The 18,720-nt window shown below is 41.6% G+C and overlaps 2 protein-coding genes across 3 annotated transcripts in view; one reads left to right on the top strand and one right to left on the bottom strand.

The window, feature by feature from the left end:
- The window catches only part of degs1 (delta(4)-desaturase, sphingolipid 1), an 11,361-nt gene extending 2,770 nt beyond the window's left edge, over nt 1–8,591 (top strand). The window contains exons 2-3 of the mRNA XM_023425831.2: nt 3,227–3,969; nt 5,430–8,591. Of these exons, the coding sequence (XP_023281599.1) occupies nt 3,227–3,969; nt 5,430–5,576 (890 nt within the window). The 3' untranslated portion in view covers nt 5,577–8,591. The remainder of the gene's footprint in view (nt 1–3,226; nt 3,970–5,429) is intronic.
- Nucleotides 8,592–11,780: 3,189 nt separating this feature from the next.
- The window catches only part of nvl (nuclear VCP like), a 19,075-nt gene continuing 12,135 nt past the window's right edge, over nt 11,781–18,720 (bottom strand). For both annotated transcript variants that reach the window (XM_023425907.2, XM_087179197.1), the window contains exons 16-24: nt 18,596–18,700; nt 17,372–17,434; nt 17,140–17,259; nt 16,130–16,229; nt 15,308–15,414; nt 15,114–15,190; nt 14,864–14,955; nt 13,275–13,372; nt 11,781–12,253 (exon numbers count right to left, since the gene is read on the bottom strand). In XM_023425907.2, the coding sequence (XP_023281675.1) occupies nt 12,209–12,253; nt 13,275–13,372; nt 14,864–14,955; nt 15,114–15,190; nt 15,308–15,414; nt 16,130–16,229; nt 17,140–17,259; nt 17,372–17,434; nt 18,596–18,700 (807 nt within the window). In that variant the 3' untranslated portion in view covers nt 11,781–12,208. The remainder of the gene's footprint in view (nt 12,254–13,274; nt 13,373–14,863; nt 14,956–15,113; nt 15,191–15,307; nt 15,415–16,129; nt 16,230–17,139; nt 17,260–17,371; nt 17,435–18,595; nt 18,701–18,720) is intronic.

Raw genomic sequence — 18,720 nt, 5'->3', positions numbered from 1 at the left:
CAGCTTGATGACAATGATAGATAAACTTTAGTTCAGTAACAAAGGTCCGCAATGCGGCCATGTTCAGTGACTTGTTAAACCCATCAGTTGGCTTATCAACACTTGGCAGTTTGCACAGCCAGCCGCAGTCCGCACACACACTGAACCACATGACATGACTAACTACAAACGAAAGTGTAGCTGGATTCCTCCAGGTCTTCGCAGCTAGATGAATTTAAACATTCTGGTGAAGGACAGTGCATGAGGTCAGTTCTGGCCTCATCTGCCACAGGTATATGTTAACATTTAGGTTAACCAACATTAACATTAGATTAGTGAAAATAACTTTTGAAACATTTATATGCAAATACAGAAATTTCATACAAATTTTGTGAGTTCACTGTTGCCCTAGGCAATAGTAGTTTAGACAGTCTCAACACAAGGTCCACTTAGTAACAAGGAACAAGGACAAGGCACATAAAACTGAATCAATAAAAAGCCAAGATAAAGAGTTTCAAAATCATCCAAAAAAACTTCCAGTGTAGATTAGAGCTCTGATACAAAGTCTGTGCTCATGTTTGTTTCACAGCAGCTGCTTAGTTTCCTCTGGATTTCAGTTTGGAGTGAGGCTAACACAAGGGTGATTTTGACGGTATGTGGGAAGTCAGCCATTTACTCCCAACTTCTGTGTCTCCTCCACAGGGACTTGTGTCATTAAACAAACACACCATTTCACAGCGTTGCTTGTTCTGACTTTCAACAGTAGTGTCTTGCAAGACTGAAGAGATAAGCCTTGGGTGTTACTGCTGGAAATGTTGGCCAGACGTGTTAAGCAGTTTAATGTGAAACAAAGTTTTTCCTCTAGTTTTAGAATAACCTTTAAAACTATAACCACCTGGCAGCCATATACACACATACACACACACACACACACACACATATATATATATATATATATAGGGGCAAGGTTCATGCCTGAATACTGGGCTAGTAATAATTGGCACGGGCTAGTTAACATTTTACCTCACCAGTCTGTTGGATTATTGCTAAAAAGTCTTTGTAATGAAGCCTGGAGCTGAATGACGTCTTCTGCAGGTCACATTTTCCGTGGGAATGATCAGCTAAGATGTTAGTTAACAGGTTATTAAGTGTGTGACAGCTGTCATCAAAAGTGACTCTTGTTTTACTCTCTTTTAATACAACTGTGTAAAGCGTGACTCACTTCACTTCATGTCATAATTAGATATTCATTAAATAAATCTTCATATTAATTTTTGAAAAATTTTGATTTTAAGAAACTAATACATTTGATACAAGATAACAAATTTATGGTTTGTCAACTTTTAGTTCACTATAAAAACCATTAAGAACATAAAAGTTATTAAAGTATCAACTTGTTGGTAGGGAACTGTGGCAATATGGCTAAGAATGGAATGTAAAATAAATAACATGAATGCATGATAACATTAGACATACAGTACGGTACGCCTAAGATACAGGGGAAGCTGATTTTACTAGGCGATTACTAAAGAACAGAAGATGGACACAGAGGACAGAGATGTAATGTCCTTCACCAGTGTCCCTTTTCAAACAGCACAGAATCTCTTCATTCCTCTCAGGCTTTTAAAATGATCCAATCTGACTCCATTATCAAATCAGAATCCTTTCAAACCTCGTGATGAACCTATCTTTGTTTAGTCTTCAGCCTTAGAAAGTTACTAAGATTACAAATAACTGACACTGAAAAGATCCAGTTGAAATCTGGAGACTGAGAAGACAGAAGCTGTTTTGAGTTCCAGCCTCTTGAAGAACTGAACTCATCCTGAAAGAAATGTTTGTGCCAAAGATAAAGATAGAAGAAAAAGTACAGATAGCAGCAGAAGATCAATTGTTGATTAAATCTGTATTCACACTTTGAAATAACAACAGCTGACTTTGGCACAACTCATTTCCAGAAGCTACTTGATCCAAAGACGGAACTAAATGTTGATCCCGGTTTTGATCTGATATGAATAAAATTTGAACTGGGAGATTCTGACACACGAACCTGGCGTGAGATCAGGTGACACCGTTCACTCTGATGGAGACTCTGTTGGAACTATAAAAACATCAGTTAATGCAGTGGTGGTTTATGGTTTACGCAGTGGTGTAGCACAACAGTGTGGGCCCTGAAGATGCAACTTGCATAGATAGAATGACAGACCTTCACTTTGATACTGTCCTGCATTGCATTGTTTTCAAACAAACTTTTTTCAAATATGTACGAAAGACCCAGGTCATTCACACACACACGCACACACACTGCTTACACACATTTCCTAAACTAGGTCTCATTTTTTTCAGAACTCTGCACACAAATCCATAAATTGCTCACAAAATGTGTTTGCCACATACCTGCTGCAAAATGAAGTACTGAATTGAAAATATTACAAACACTTCTAAAAATCAAGTATTTGCATCAATTGCCAAACACCTTTTCATTATAGTACATTTTTGGATTTACCATGTTCTAAATCTAAAGCTCTTCTGTCTTCCACAAGCTTGTATATACATTTCCATACAGTGATCTAAAGTGACAACACAGTAATGTAATCTACTAAGAGGTGTTGAAATGTACACAGTACAGTAAACACTTATGCAATGTTGAAACAGAATATAGTTGTTTTTTCCAAATTGTTACTGTTGTAACTGCAGCACATTGTTCTCTTTTTCTAAAGTCAGTCAGGTTTTTATCAAAACAGCAACATTTGGAGTCTAAGTCTGGAAGCTCTGGTGAAAAGGTTTAATTCATTGGTGATTCAATGTTGAAGTGACTGACTGACTTTGCATGTTTCGACACGTGAACAAGATTTTCATTGTTTTAGTGACTTTTGCACAGGTGATTTAGTTTTTTGAGAAATGATGAACTGTGAGAATGACGTTTGTGATGTGTAATTGCATCAAAGCAATTGAGAAAAACTGTAATACGCCCACTGTCATCACAGTTAGAATAACTAAATCAACAAGTGAACATATCTCACTCAGCCATGTAGTTGTGGCCCTACACAGATCAGTAGTTGACTGACATTGAAATGCTTCTTTTCATCTAAATATCACTGGTGTATCAACCTCTTTCTCTGTTTTTACATTTACATCTTTGAGTATAAACATAAGGTGAAGTCGTTCATATAAATGTGTGCCACTAGATAATTGTCAGTATATCAATCTGAAATGAATTTCACTCTAGTCTCTTGTTTTGCTTCTACAGCCAAATATCCAGAAATCAAGTCGCTGATGGGACCTGACCCGAGACTGAAATGGATTGTGTGCATGATGGTGGCGATACAGTTTTTAGCTTTCTACCTGGTCAAAGACTTGGACTGGAAATGGGTTTTGTTTTGGACCTATGCCTTTGGCAGCTGTATCAACCACTCAATGACGCTTGCTATTCATGAGATTTCCCACAACACGGCCTTTGGAAACAACAAGGCCATGTGGAACCGCTACTTTGCCATGTTTGCCAACCTGCCCATCGGCCTGCCCTACTCTGCCTCCTTCAAACGCTACCACCTGGACCATCATCGCTACCTGGGTGGAGACGGTGTAGACGTGGACATCCCCACTGAGTTTGAAGGCTGGTTCTTCTGCACACGCTTCCGTAAATTCATCTGGATTATTCTGCAGCCGCTGTTTTATGCCATCCGCCCACTCTGCATCAACCCCAAACCCATCACTCAGCTGGAGCTGACCAACGTGGCCTTCCAGCTCACCTTTGACATCCTGCTCTTCTGGCTGTGGGGGGCTAAGCCTGTGGTCTACATGCTGGCTGGCTCCATGCTGGGGATGGGTCTGCACCCAATCTCTGGTCACTTCATAGCTGAGCACTACATGTTCCTCAAGGGTCATGAGACCTACTCTTACTATGGCTCCCTCAACCTTCTCACCTTCAACGTGGGCTACCACAATGAGCACCACGACTTTCCCAGCATCCCAGGACGCAGGCTGCCCATGGTGAGTACACCCGAGTGACTGGAGATCACTGTTAGCCACAGGTGATGCACTTTTCTATCAGACTGCAATGTCATCTGCATTTCCATCAGGTTAGAAAGGTTTGGAAGAAGGAACATCTGTCACGACAGGAAGCTGTACTAATTCCTCTCTCAAACATAATATGAGAGCAGGAAATGTTAACTTATTCTGTGGTCCCTTTAGTTAAAACAGTCAGTCAGTCAGTCAGTCAACAAATATGACAAGACTGAGATTTGTCTCATCACCTTGAGACAAAGGGAGTTTTGTGTTGTTATAACCAGAAAGTGTTTGATATTGAGATCATACTGAGTACATCAGTATCTTGTGAGAACAGTTCTAAAATGTGTATCATTTGTTATCTCGACATAATGAGTTATTTAGGACATGATTTCACATAGTGCATCTGAAAATAATGTATTCACCATGAGCCTCCTCACTCTCTTTAAATAAGTAGATCAGGGTTGTGAAGAATACTTGATTCTTCTTCTTGAGTCTTCTTCTTTTAATGAAAGTGTGTAAGGACTGTGAAGATGCACTCCCTGGTTATTAGATTGTTAACATGCCAACATGCTAAACTATTGACACTAACGTTTAACATGATAAGTGTTAAATGTGTGTATTTTTATATTCTTATCTCTGCAGATTAATAAGGACTTGGTTTGAATAATCGATTCTATTTTGTACAATAAGACTCTAACTCATAGCTGAGAACCTTTTGGACCTGATTAGATCTTTTCCTCACATTTGCCTGGCGCCTGTCTTACATAATCAAGGCAGAAAAATAAACTCTTCAGCAGTAAGTCTTCAGCAGTAAAGATAAGACAGACTATAAAACAGCGATTAGAAATGACTGACAGGAGCTGTAAAAGCATGGTCCAACCAAGACCAGTCTACAGCAGCACAAGGTGAAATTTAGTACACTGTAAAATGAAATGAAAGTATATTTCAGCAAGAATGTTACTCACTAAAAAGCTTGCTTACTACCCAAGCACTAGCGAGGAAGCCTAGCAAGCTAATGTTAAGACAAGTCATTCATAATAAATGGTTTACAAATACATTGTGTTTTATGCAGAATTTTTCACATTACATAGACACTGCACAAATAAAGCTCTGAGGAAATGTGAGAGTTGTGAATTTGACTTCCTCATAGTCTAAAAGAAGATTACATTACCAAATCATTGAAATCTGTCTCGTGGGTAAGAAATGGCAGGATTTTTCAAGTGAATAGCCCCAGAGGGATAAACATATCATTTTTGCTGCTTGTATCCACCTGTCAAAGATTATTGCAGTTAATCTGCTGCACTAAAAGACTGTATATTGTGTTGAATGGTGGCAGATTGCACCATCAGTCACAGGTCAATCAGAGCCACGTCAGCAGCAACCAGTCCTGCTGTATCACTGGAGCAGAAATGAAAGTGAAGCTATGTGTTCTTGTTTTCCAGGTGAAGAAAATAGCAGCAGAGTATTACGATGACCTGCCTCAGTACACGTCGTGGGTGAAGGTTCTGTACGACTTCATCATGGACGACGCACTGAGCCCGTACTCTCGAGTCAAGAGGAAGCTGAAGGGAGACGTCAAACAGGAGTAACTTCACTGAAAGCTTCACTGGATCAAGCTGCAGCGTCACCATGACAGCAGCTGCCTCACCGCCCTATAAACTTAACAGCTTCTGCAGATTAATACATTCAACATGTGAAACCTGGGTGGAGTTTGTGTACAGGAGTCTTGATGTAGGAGGAAATATTTTCACAGACTGTTGTTATCCAGTTCAGAAAAGCCAAGACAAGTGGTGTGAGATTAAGAAGTTTGTTTGTATCTGGGACTGGCTGCACAAAGACTTAGTTCAACTTAATATAGATGTCTAATTTGCCATGTATTCTGAATGAAATAAGACTGTTGCCCATGACATTTGTTGTTCCCCACAGGATGAATTGTAATTGGCTCTGGCGATCTCTCCAGTTCTTAGGTTTAAAACTAAGCCCACATGTCCACTGAAGGCAGCTGTGTTTTATTTACAGATGATCCGCTGCCATTCTAGCTGCTGTGCTAATGAACATGTGAGAGCTCTTCACATGCTGGGTCTATGTTCAACGTCTCTGTGTACTGTTAGCATTTAGCTCAGAGCCCCAGGGTTCTCTCTCTCTCTCCAGCTCTCTGAAAGGACTTTGGTCATGAACAGACAAACCTCCAAAAAGTTTTCCCAGGTGTTACTGGATCCTAAAACCTCTTGTTGGTTTCTTTACTCACTGCCTAACAGCAGGAAACCACTTGTCAGCAGTTGCATTGGACCAGTAAGAACAACACAACACCATAGACCAGTCTGAGAAGTCTTTGTGCATCCAGCCCCAGAAACGATCATAAGGAAGCTACGCAGCCAACTAACAATAAACCCACACAGGTTTAGTTCCTTTACTCCTGTCTGGTGACGGAGTGCAAACCGTGTGGAAGGTGTTCTACGGTTTGTGCTCTGCCACAGATTAACCCAGGCAACTACCTTCCTCCCATCTTGGACTTGCTATTGGTCGACAGCAGAGTGTGTGTGTGTGTGTGTGCGTGTGTGTGTGCTTGTGTGCGTGTGCATGGGTGGGTGCGTGCGTGTCTCTATCAAAGTGGACCAAAGTTGGACTCTGAGTGAATCCACTCATTAAACCCCCCCCCCCCCATATAAACTGATCGCTGCAACACACAGCTGTCATGTCTGTTTGATACTTCCTGTATTGAGTTGATGGGGAGGCTTGCATCAGTCGCTTTCTATTTTAAATGTAGAGATTTGCCTTTTGTGGCCCATGACCCTGTTTTCAACTGTCTGCTTTCTAACGTGACACACGAATGCACCATGACATGATACGACCTGTGAGTGTGACACTCAGGAGACTTTGAGGTTGTGTTGCATGCGAGATCAAAGTGTGTTATTCATTAGTGCCTCAGCTTTGTCTTCACTTCTGCCTTTGTGGTCTTCATTTAAATTTGAACAATTCATTCACTTTAATGAGAAACTGCCAAGAAGTGAAAAAATGTTTGTCAAAATCTGTTTCCCCTCCTCCAGCTTCAGGTTGTAGAGGCGGAGCTGCAGCTGCACCTGAAGTCATGTCCTCTGTGTTTTACTTTGAAATGCCTTTAGTAACCTGGAACCAAATTACATGTGGTTGATGCGGAATTGGCTCATTCCACTGCTTCAGTATGTAGTGTCATCAACTTTGACTACTTTAAAGCCAATGAAATAAATGAATAAATAAACAAGCAAAGTTTTATTTATATAGCACATTTCATTCCAGGTAGAAGCACAATGTGCAGCACAAAACATGAATTATCAAAGAAGTTGCCACCACAAAAACTATGGATAATATGACGGGGTATTAGGGGAAACATTGAGGGGAAAAAATCTGAAATTTTGATAATTAATTTGTAATATTATGAGATTTGTCATTATTTAGAGAATAAAATAATATCACAAGAAAAAAGTCATGAGAATAAAGTTGTACATTTACAAGAAAAAGTGATATAATAAAGTTGTAATTGTAGGTTCAGTGTTTTAGAGAGGAAACATCAGAAGCTTTAAAATGAATGTGGAGCATCCTGTGCAGTTCTACTTTAGCAGAGGTTTCACTAATAAGGAGATACTTCATCTTATGGCTCATCATCAGCATCATCATCATCAGGTCACAGAAGAGATTGTGAGGAAACTGAGTCTGTTCTATTGTTAGACAAGCAGCTCAGACTGACACTGACTGTCCTTTCACCTGTTTGATTGTTGTAATATTCCTAAGAATTATGTTTTTTCTCTCAAAATTTTACATTTTTAATTCTTGTTATATTGCGACTTCATTGTTGTAATATTATGAGTATGTTCTTGTCATTTCAGATTTCTTTTTTTTCTTGAATGTGGCCTTAATACTCCGTCGTAGGCTGAAAACCATTTCCAATGAGAGCACTATTCCTGGCAATGGAGAGGCTTCACACTCTAATTTCCTTGGAACACTCAGCAAATAAAAACACTGTCACTAATCAGTGGTCCTCCTGTCTGTCCGCCAGGTCTCCCTCTGAAACATCATGTAGCAGCAGGAAGACCAAGTTTAGGTAGAAACAAACACTGCGAAACAACAAAAGTTCATTTTTAACCTCAGAAGCAGCAGTTTACAAAACAAGCTCCTGAAGCTTTCGATCATATCACATGATCTTCCTCAGCAGGTGGATTGCCCAGTTGTCATGTAGTTTTTCAAAAACCTTTTCAGAGCACTTTAAGTTCATTGTCGTTTCAAATGTTTTTATTGTGAAGCACCATGAATTTAATACTACAGCCTTTATTGTTAAGAAATAGCAACATATAGGAAACACATACAAATGCAGCATAATACCAGTGGAACGAATCTGAACACAAGCGCTCCTTTCCTTTGACTGGTGTTTGATATTGTGATCGACTGTCTCAGCCTCTCTCTGGTCTCTTCCAGAGGCAAAAGGAATCTTCTGCCATTTTTTTTCAAACCTTATCCTCTTCATGCAAAAACTGTTGATGTGGAAAGCCGCTGTTCGAGTGACGTGTTTCTTTTCTTTTCCCAGAACAACAGTCTGAGTGTCTTTGCTTTAATAAAACCACAGAACAGGAGCTGTTTCTGAAGAGTCTCCAGTTTATTTGAGTCCTCAGAAATTCCAAGAAACCTGGATCTGGAAAGATCTGAATTCTGATCGTGCAGCAGATTTAAGCAAGATCACATGAGAGGGAGCGACGTACTGAATATCAGCACAGCTGTGATTCAGATATTGCTTTTATACAACAGTTCTAGCGCCATATTAGTTAAATCAATCAATCATTAATCATTAGTCCAACACCTCAGCCAAAGGAAGTGGACTAATCTGATTATTTATTTATTATGAACTGTTTTATTATTATTATTTATTATTATTTTTATTATTATAAACAATTAGCTAATGGACACATGAATTTCCCAGTGGGGATAAATAAAGTATCTATCTATCTATCTATCTATCGTTACCTCAGGCGTGAAGTATCCAGGCTTCTTCCTTCATCCTCTTATGATGACCAGACTTACAGACCAGATTTAATCCAAATATTATTTCTGGAAATATTTTCATTTTTGCAAAGTTCGTTACAATCTTAGATAGATAACGACTGTTAATGTTAGGCTAATTAATGGTTAAGTGGAGATACATGTAGTTAAAAGTCCCAGTGCCGTTATGCTCTATATCAGCACTCATATGACTCTCGTCCAGTCAAATTGGTTGAAACTAACTGTTGTATAAAACTGCAATAATCTTTCAAATGTGGATACAAGCGCAAAAATTGTTTCTGGGCCCATTAATTTGAAAAACCCCATTAGCCACTTGAAATGTCAAGACCTCAGGCAGAAGCAGAGAAACACTGTGGCAGCAATCACATTAGCAGATCCTGTTGCCCCAGTCATCTCCCAGTCATCTCCCAGTCATCTCCCAGTCATCTCCCAGTCATCGGTGTCTGGTAACAGGCAGCAGGTCAGTGTGACATAGCTGCTGCTGCCGAGTCACAGAAGTCCAATTGAACTCATCTAAAATAGTTCTAACCTCTGTTTTCAGTTGGGTTGTTGACATTCATGCTGATTATTAAAACGCTGCTTCTCTAAAACAAAACTGAAGACCTTTAATTTCATTTTCCTGCTCTTATCCATAAAGAACATCTTCTTCAAAACACCGTGCGACACACTCGTTTCTGTCCATGGTGTTGCAGCCAACCTCACAGTGCACGTCTCCAGTTCATGGTGACCTGCTGAGTGACGGCAGAGGGCTAAAACACATGGTTTCCAGTACCTGGATGAAGGGTAACTGACGAGTCCCAGTTCAACAGCACCAACATGATGGTAGTACTGTGTAGCATGATATCAGGGTCATTCAGGTCAGTATATGTTCTTACAGCAGACCAGAGGGATGATGGGTAGTTGTAACATCATGGTGCAACAATCACTGAGGGATGGCTCAAGGGTTCTACCAGCGCAGTAAGACTGCAGCATCCACCCATCAACATAGTTACTACACGGGCCTTTCTGCTCTCATCTTCTTTTATTTCACAAACTGCCAGTTTATTCTGAGTTTAAACTGAGTTTTTAACTGACAGTTTATTCTTGGCCGTGGGAAGTCACAGTGTGATATACTCGAAAGCTGCAGCTGCGAGTAAGTGGACCTTGAGTCTCATCAGCTGTTCACATGTGTTTTGATGCTGCAGTGTGTTGCTTTTCCACTAGACTGAATTTGATTGAAGTTTCTGATATTTGACCTGATTCACACACAAACACGGAAGGAGCGAGAACACCTGTATAATGCATCCCAGTCCAGCAGACTACAGTCGTCATGACTACAGAGCTGAATCACCCTCAGCTCACAGGGACAGGCTGCGCTAACACAGGACTGTTGGTCTTCATCCCGATCCTCAGGCCACATAGTGTGGTTCATGCTGGGGAGTTGTGCACGGTTAGACTGTAATATGAATGTTTGCCTCATGAATGAGGATTGTGGCACAGAGGTAAACCATCTGGGTCACATTAGGTGTAATTAGCAGGGGCTTTAATCACCTGTGTGCTGCAGTGTAACTAACACCTGCAGGTCAGTACATGTTCCAGTGCTCCTGCCTCAGGCTGAAAACTGCTGCAGTAATATGACACCTGTCTACTGTGTCATCTTATATGTGGGTCATTTTTATGTTGTGTGTTGTTACACTATTTCACTAATGAAATAAAAGAATAATGCTGCAGATCGGTTCCAACACATTCTGACCCACATTTGTTAGAAAGGTCGTGTAAGTTACACAATGATGAAACAAACACGGGCTGCATTTATGTTGTAAACCCAGTCGCCCAGATGTCATGGGCAAAGTCACCAACTTCCTCTTAATGGCTGCTGATGATGGCATGTGCTCAGTACTGGACCTGGACCTCAGCACAGCCTCTGACACAGTTGACCCTGTTAGACGGACTGAGGGCTCAGCTTTATCTCATCTGTCAAGAAGCAAATTCTGTGAAGTATGGTGTCCTGCCAGGACCAATTTTATTCTGCTTATACATGCTTCCCCCCAGACACACGGTGTCTCTTGATGACAAGATGACGTACAACTGTACCTGCCAGTTAGACCCACTGACCCGAGTGCTATGTTCTCTGAATGTGAAATCGTTTCCTTCAGCTGACCTCAGACTAAACGAACGTTCTTGTTATTGGGTTCCAGCACATGTTAAAACTAAATCTGCCCTGTGCTGGTTCCCTGTCAGATCATATCAAGCCTGTTACAAAAAATCTCACCACATGGTTCGACAGTAATGTCAGTTCTGAGCAGCATCGTCACAAAGCTTGTACAATCATGTTTTTAATCATAGAAATATTTCTAAAATAAGATCTTTTTTAACTTTTAAAGACAGACTGTTTTACAGACCTTCATCTCATCACAACTCCACGTCCTTTAAGACTTTTCTTAAAACATACTTTTATCACAGCTTTTCCTGGTTTTACTTTCCCCTTGAATCGTTTTATTTTTCTTAAAATGACTGTTTTGGTTTTTTTTACACCTGATTTTATCTGTTTTTCTTCTTTGAAATCTATCGATTCTTTTTTCACCATCTTTGTCAAGCACTTCATAATGTAGTTTCTCTATGAATAAAGATTATTATTATGAATACAGTAATTCAACAGCTTAGAACAGAACAGTTCCTGTCTCATGATGTGTGATGAGTCAGTTGAGTGTCTCAGGACAGATTTGAAAAGCTTACAGATGTGATGCCAATACAAACACCGGGACAATAAGGAAATGACACCTGGGTGTTTGCGCTCCTTGTGTATTAGCAGCCTGTGTCACTGCAGCGAACAGGGTTGATACAGTGTGTAATGCTGCTCGTTGTCGAGCCTCGGGAGATGCACGTTGGATGTCGACAGTGACAGACTGAACAGAAACAATCTGTGTGTGATAAAGAGCAGCAATAAAATGCAGTGTACATACACTCCAGATATCAGTTACATGCAGTGTCACAGAGGCCGAGTGGAGAGGAGTGTGAGGTCACACTGAGCCTGATAGCACAACAGTAGCTGCTCTGATAACGTCTTCTGTCAGAGAACATGCCACATGTGTCGGTTTCTACTCGCACCTTTTATTACAAAAGCAGAAGCAGCACCGTGATTCATCCAGAGTAAAATGTGTATAAATACATGACATGCGACTATAAACCGGTGGATGGTTGCTTCTGGTCTCGGTCATCTGCTGAGGGATTCTCTGAGCTGCTCGTACGTCCTCTGGTCCTGCACAGGAAACACAAACAAACAGTCACTGCAACGTGGCAGGTTTTCACACACCAGAGGAAGCTGAGCCGCTCTCACCCTCACAACACACCACAGCTGACTGACTGTCGCAGGTGAGGAAGCACCGTGGCGTAAAGGATTATTGCCAGACAGAAGGAACGGTTGGTGTGTGAGTGGCAGGCGGTTTAATGTCACATTGTCTGACGGGTCGGACTGGTTCTCCTGGCTACTTGATAGCAGGGAGATTGTGGGACAGTGATCTGAGAGACAGCGCAGCAGCGAGCCGCCTACAGTCATTTATCTGCAGCATCTGGAAGAGCTGCCGGAGAGACGGACACTGTGCAACTAAACAACACACACAACTGCTCTGTTAACAAGTGGTTCCATCATAGTGAGGCAAGTCTGGTATGAAATGTCTCATGAACTTAAACTTAAATCAAATTCTGATTTAAATCAATTCAACATTTTTTAAGTTTTAAACTTCTATTTAGGTATAAATTCCTTTCTGATTGTGGTTTTGTAGAAACATGTTGATATTTTTTAAGTAAGGTAGTGAAAAAAATACAATTTATAAAGTCTAATTATATAAAATTATTTTGCACTTTTTATAAATATGATATATTGATGTTGTGTGTTGTTATTTCTGTCTTTAGTAGTTAGTTAGACACCGTTCTCATGATGCTGCTGCTGAATGAGGGAATGTGTTGCTTCATGCTGACTGTTGGATATTAATACAGAATATGACGGTATATTGTAGCCTGTTATTCAGCTGCTGTTGTTCATCAGGCCGCTTGGTTTGAAATGCATGTGGTAGGAGGCTCATCACAGTTGTATGGTGGTGTTGTGTCTTGACTTTGTGTGTGTGTGTGTGTGTGTGTGTGTGTGTGTGTGTGTGCGGGAAACCTCACGGAAACAGCATCGACAAATGAGTCATTTAGAACGAGGCATGAAAAGCAGATTAGATATAAAAACCTAAAGAAAACAATTACAATAGTGACGTGCCACTGTTCACACTTCTCACCTTTTTGGACACAGATGGACGAACTCTCTTGAAGGCATCCTCAAAGTTGTGTTTGCTGACTCTGATGTCGGCGACAGAGCTGGAGGAGCACGTGTGACCTGTGTGTGACAAACAACACACTTACATCAAAGAGCAGAATCATGTCACCTCAGCACCAGACATCGTCCTGTCAGGTTCATGAGGATTCATGTCATGGAAAGGTTTCTGCAGGTTCTATTTTCCAGCATGTTAAACGCTGTGAATCCTGCTGCTCTTCTGCAAGTCAGAGCGAGGAAGTAAATGCAGTTTCAAACAGAGAGCTGCTGTTCTTTAACGTCACGCTCACTCCTGAGGGTGACATGCATCATCACGTCTTTGTTCCAGTAACAACCAATTCAAAAACATTACCCTTTTACCATTTATACGCACACATGTGCAGAGTTATCAGACCCGATGGTTAACAGGAATATTTATACCCCAGTTATATCTCAGCTGACTCCGCTGGTCTTAACGTGGGCTGGACCCTAATGTGGATTTGGCTTCGACTAAACCTTGAAACTGCTTTACACTTGGACAGGATTGTACCAATTTATTAACATGATAATCAAGATCAGAGTTGAAGAAGTTCATCCTCGAGTCCAAATGAATGTTAGACATGATGGACGACCTGAAACCAATCCGCCTCCAGCTCTGACTGTCGCTGGCAGAGAAGCATAAAAAGTTTATAGAGCATAAGTGAATTAGGGCTGGGAGATACGGCCGATCGCCATATTTCTAGGCAACATCGCGACACACAATATATATGAAGATATTGTGAAATCTCCTCTATAGAACTTCATAAATGATGATTTAACCCTTTGATGCATAAAGAGACACTGTCATGCTTCGCTGCTGTTCTGTGTGATCTAGAGATTCAGCATCAGCCTGTTTCTCACTCGTGATGAGCGGCTTCCAGCTAAAAATAGACAGGGGGACATTCGTTGATAGTCATACTGATAAGATACCAGCAGCATTATATATATATATAACTGGCACCTTTCTCTAGCCTATAGTTTCAATGTTTGGACTTAAAATGAATATGATATGAACTTATATTTTCAACCATTTTAGCAACTGCATGGAAGGACAGGAGACCACATGTACTAGATGGTCACAGCAAAAACCAAATGTTGGTTATAGGGCTGGGTGATATGGCCTTGAAGTAATATCACAATATTTTTAGGCTATATCACGATACACAGTATATAATCACAACTTTTTGAAATCTACAACTTCATAAATGCTGATTTAACCCTTTGATGCGAGACAGAGACACACTCTCATGCTTCGCTGCTGTGTTGTGTGATCTACAGATTTGGCATCTGGCCTGTTTATCACTCGTGACGAGCGGCTCCCAGACATTCCCATAAACATTTCTCGATAGTCACACTGATATGATACCAGCAACATTATATATAACAAATTAACACCATTATATTCAAAGTGTGTCTATAACACCAGCAGAGCCACGACGATCTTTCCAATCAACACCTCCAGCCCCACGTGGCCTCACAGCTCCGTCTTTAAACACTAACTACTGAACAGGTGTGTAGAGGTAGGACTCAAGTTACCAGAGGGAGCAGCCGGAGGACTCTGGGACTTGAGATGGGCCCTCAGGGCGTTGACAGATGCTTCCCTCACTAACGCAGTCAGGTCAGCTCCACTGCATCAAACACACACACACAAATACACATTTAGACTCTGTCCATCACATTAAGGGAGCAGTGTTTAAGCAAGTGCACTGTTCAGACTGAAAGCAGGACAAACAGTGTGAATGTCATCAGTGTGTGTGTGTGTGTGTGTGTGTGTGTGTACACATACGTGAAGCAGTCGCAGCGCTCGTCGAAGGCGATCTCTTCCAGACTGACATCCTGCTCCAGCTGAGGTTTGGTCCCCCCCTGCAACCATCATCAATATCCATCAATTGTTTCCTGGCAGCCAGTGTCACAATGAACTGCCGCGTAAATGTCAATCAAATCACTGTCACCTCTGTGGTGTCTGTGGCGAACACGTACCTTAGTAACAGTGAGCAGGATGGCGTGGCGATCTGCTGGAGGTGGCAGACCCACATATAAGGTTTTATCTAGACGACCCGGCCTCAGTATGGCAGGGTCAATGATATCTGAAAGAGACAAGACAATGACGGCCATTCAGTTTAGAGGAACAACAGCGAAAAACCTCAATACAGGTTGAAACTAGTGGAGGACATTTTTAGATCCTGTCCATCAGGGTTAGGGTTGAAAAAAAAAAAAAAAAGTACAAACCTCCCCAGTGACTGATATTATAGAATTATGATAACATTAAATAGTTAGTACTGATGCATCACTGTGTGAGCAGCATGTTACTGCTGCAGCTGCTGCAGGTAGAGCTAGTTTAAATACATTTATATACAGTTAACTAGGTCAATCCAGTGGTAGCCAACCAGATAAATCTGAGGAGGTCGTCAGGTGAGGAATGGGAGAAAAAAGAGGATATTTTTGTTTTCCTTTTCTCTCATATTTACTGTGTTGAAGGGATCTTGGAAAATGTCATCCCATTATTGTAGGAACAACTACACTGTTTCTTTTTTAAAAAGGTCACAACACAAAAAGGTTTCGAACCACTGTTTCTTCTATCTATCTAATCTTTAATGTTCAGTAAATTCAAATATTCATCTGAAAAGTTAAAGTATAATTCAGCATAAAAAGCAAATACTCAGATTAAGTACAGGTACATCTAAATTGTACTTGTACTTGTGTAAATATCTGTTGAGCAGTGTCCTAAAAAAGAACCTGGAGGCTTCAGCAGGTCTCTAGTTTCCCTGAAGGGTTCAGGTCCGACTGAACCTGGATCTGTACCTGGTCTGTTGGTTGCAGCCATGATGAAGACCTGCCGTCGAGTCTCCAAGCCGTCCATCTCTGTGAGCAGCTGGTTGACCACCCGCACGCTAGCTCCTGACTGAACACACACACACACACGCTGTTCATACACACAGTGCTGTACTGTACATCAGCAGGTCACGACAGAAACAAGCAGTTTGAGCCGCTGGTTTAACGGCTGCAGGAGTCCTACAATCGCTTCCTATCCACAGAGCTTTAGAGGAACCTAAACATGCGACTATGAATTAAAACTTTAATAAAACCTTTGTTTATTTGCTTAATAATATTAATACTGTTATGATTATTGAACTGTTTTGGAGGGAAAACAGGAGTATCGTACTGATATGATCTTGTTCTGGGTTGATATGAACTAGCAGATAAAAACAAACAGCAAAATCTGGCGTAAATTCAAACTGTATCAGCTGTTGTTTTGTTTTGACATGAACGAGCAATCACGACCACGCCCTACCAGGAGACAGGAAGTGTTTACCATTTCTTACCACTGGCGCTGATTGTAATGAGTCATCTTTTGTTAGAGAGGATCTTTGATTGTAGCGTACCTCTGTAGCTTGGTAAAACTCACCTGTGATGGCGATGGTCAGTCGGACGGTTAAATGGAAATGTTACTGTACACGACCAACACCCGGATAAATACCGAGGGGTCCAAAACTCCGAGACCACTTTCCACTCACTTGTGTTAATGGGATGGGAAAGTGGTGTCTGACTTGCTTTGATGTGTTCAATAATTATTTGACTTACAATGTAAGATATGGAATTGTGTTCTAAAGGTGTTTAAAAAGTAAAGATAAAGACAATAAAAATGTTTTTAAAAAGATGCTTGAAAATCAATGTTAGAGATGTTAAAATATGTTGAAACCAGTTTTTATGCCTGAGTGGAGCATACAGTGTAGTAACAATGGGGGGGGGGGGCGCCCCACTTGGCGCTGGTGTGTGTTGCACTGTAGAACCTGACGACTTGGCTCTCTCACCTCGTGGCCTGAGCGGCGAGGACACAGAGCATCAATCTCATCAAAGAAGATGACACATGGAGCTGAGTTGCGTCCTCTCTGGAAGACCTGTCTGACAGCTCGCTCGCTCTCTCCTACATACTGCGCACACACACACACACACACACACACACACACACACACACACACACACACGTCAGTGCAACCAGCTGATTCTATGATTCAGCTCCACAACAACACAACAATCACTCACCATGTTGAGCAGCTCTGGTCCCTTAACAGAGATGAAGTTGAGGCCTGACTCATTGGCCACTGCCTGTCAGGAGACAGTGAGAGACAGTGAGAGACAGTGAGAGACAGTGAGAGACAGTGAGACACAGTGAGACACAGTGAGACACAGTGAGACACAGTGAGAGACAGTGAGAGACAGTGAGAGACAGTGAGAGACAGTGAGAGACAGTGGGAGACAGTGGGAGACAGTGGGAGACAGTGAGAGACAGTGGGAGACAGTGGGAGCCAGTGAGAGACAGTGAGAGACAGTGGGAGACAGTGGGAGACAGTGGGAGACAGTGGGAGAGACAGTGGGAGACGGTGGGAGACGGTGAGAGACGGTGAGAGACGGTGAGACACGGTGAGACACGGTGAGAGACAGTGGGAGCCAGTGAGAGACACAGTGAGACACAGGTTCTTTTTGATTGACCTGATCTAAGACTCCAGTTTTCCTTTGAACTTATCACATTCTGTAAATAGTTCTTTAAGTTTTCCTTTGTTCAACAAGTCCTTGACTCGTCTCGTGTTTCCTGTATCTGGTTACGTACCAGTGTTAGTTGGTCAGAGAGTTCTTGAACCACTAGAACCTCGAGGCCAAAGGACACAGAGCCAGGCTAGCTGTTTCCCCCCGCTTCTAGTCTTTATGCTAAGCTAGGTTAACACATCCTGACATGACCTTAATATTGATCATCTCGTCTCTCTCTCAGAAAGAAAGCAAATAACTGTATTTCCCAAAAGGTTAAACTCTGCCTATGATAACACAGTTCCAACATATATATCTGGTTATGCATGAGTGATACTTGACTGTGTGTCCGCACAATATTCATCGTCGTGAATCATCTTCATGAATAACTGAAGTCCTGCTCTCAGCTCTGAGAGGAGCTCCTCTAGTCCGAGTCTAATGTTCAGGGTCACAGCTACAGCTGAGACGCACCACAGAGACATGACTCAGCAGAAAATGATTCTAGAACTAATCTTAAAGATTAGCCATAAGAAATCAGACTAAATTGGTCATTACTAATCACTATTTCAGAAAGCTGATCAACAATTACAGAACACTAGATATTTTAAATCATATTAACTGTTCAAACAGAGGCGTCAAACAAAGAGGAACTGTTCTGAGAGATGACAGTGTTGTGTCACTGAGCTAACGGGTATCAGGTGTGATTGTGTTGGTGTGGGTTGTGGTGTGGGTGTGGGGAGGAACCTTGGCAAGCAGCGTTTTCCCACATCCTGGAGGTCCGGCCAGCAGCACTCCAGACGGAGCGCTGAGCCCCAGAGCTCTGAACTGCTCCGGAGAGCGCACTGGAGCCTATAGGGCACAGACGCACA

The sequence above is a fragment of the Seriola lalandi genome, unplaced genomic scaffold (assembly GCF_002814215.2).
Source record: "Seriola lalandi dorsalis isolate HSWRI2012SDOR001 ecotype SW California unplaced genomic scaffold, Sedor1 jcf7180002054795, whole genome shotgun sequence".
NCBI lineage: Eukaryota > Metazoa > Chordata > Actinopteri > Carangiformes > Carangidae > Seriola > Seriola lalandi.
This window is presented reverse-complemented; position numbering and strand designations above follow the sequence as displayed.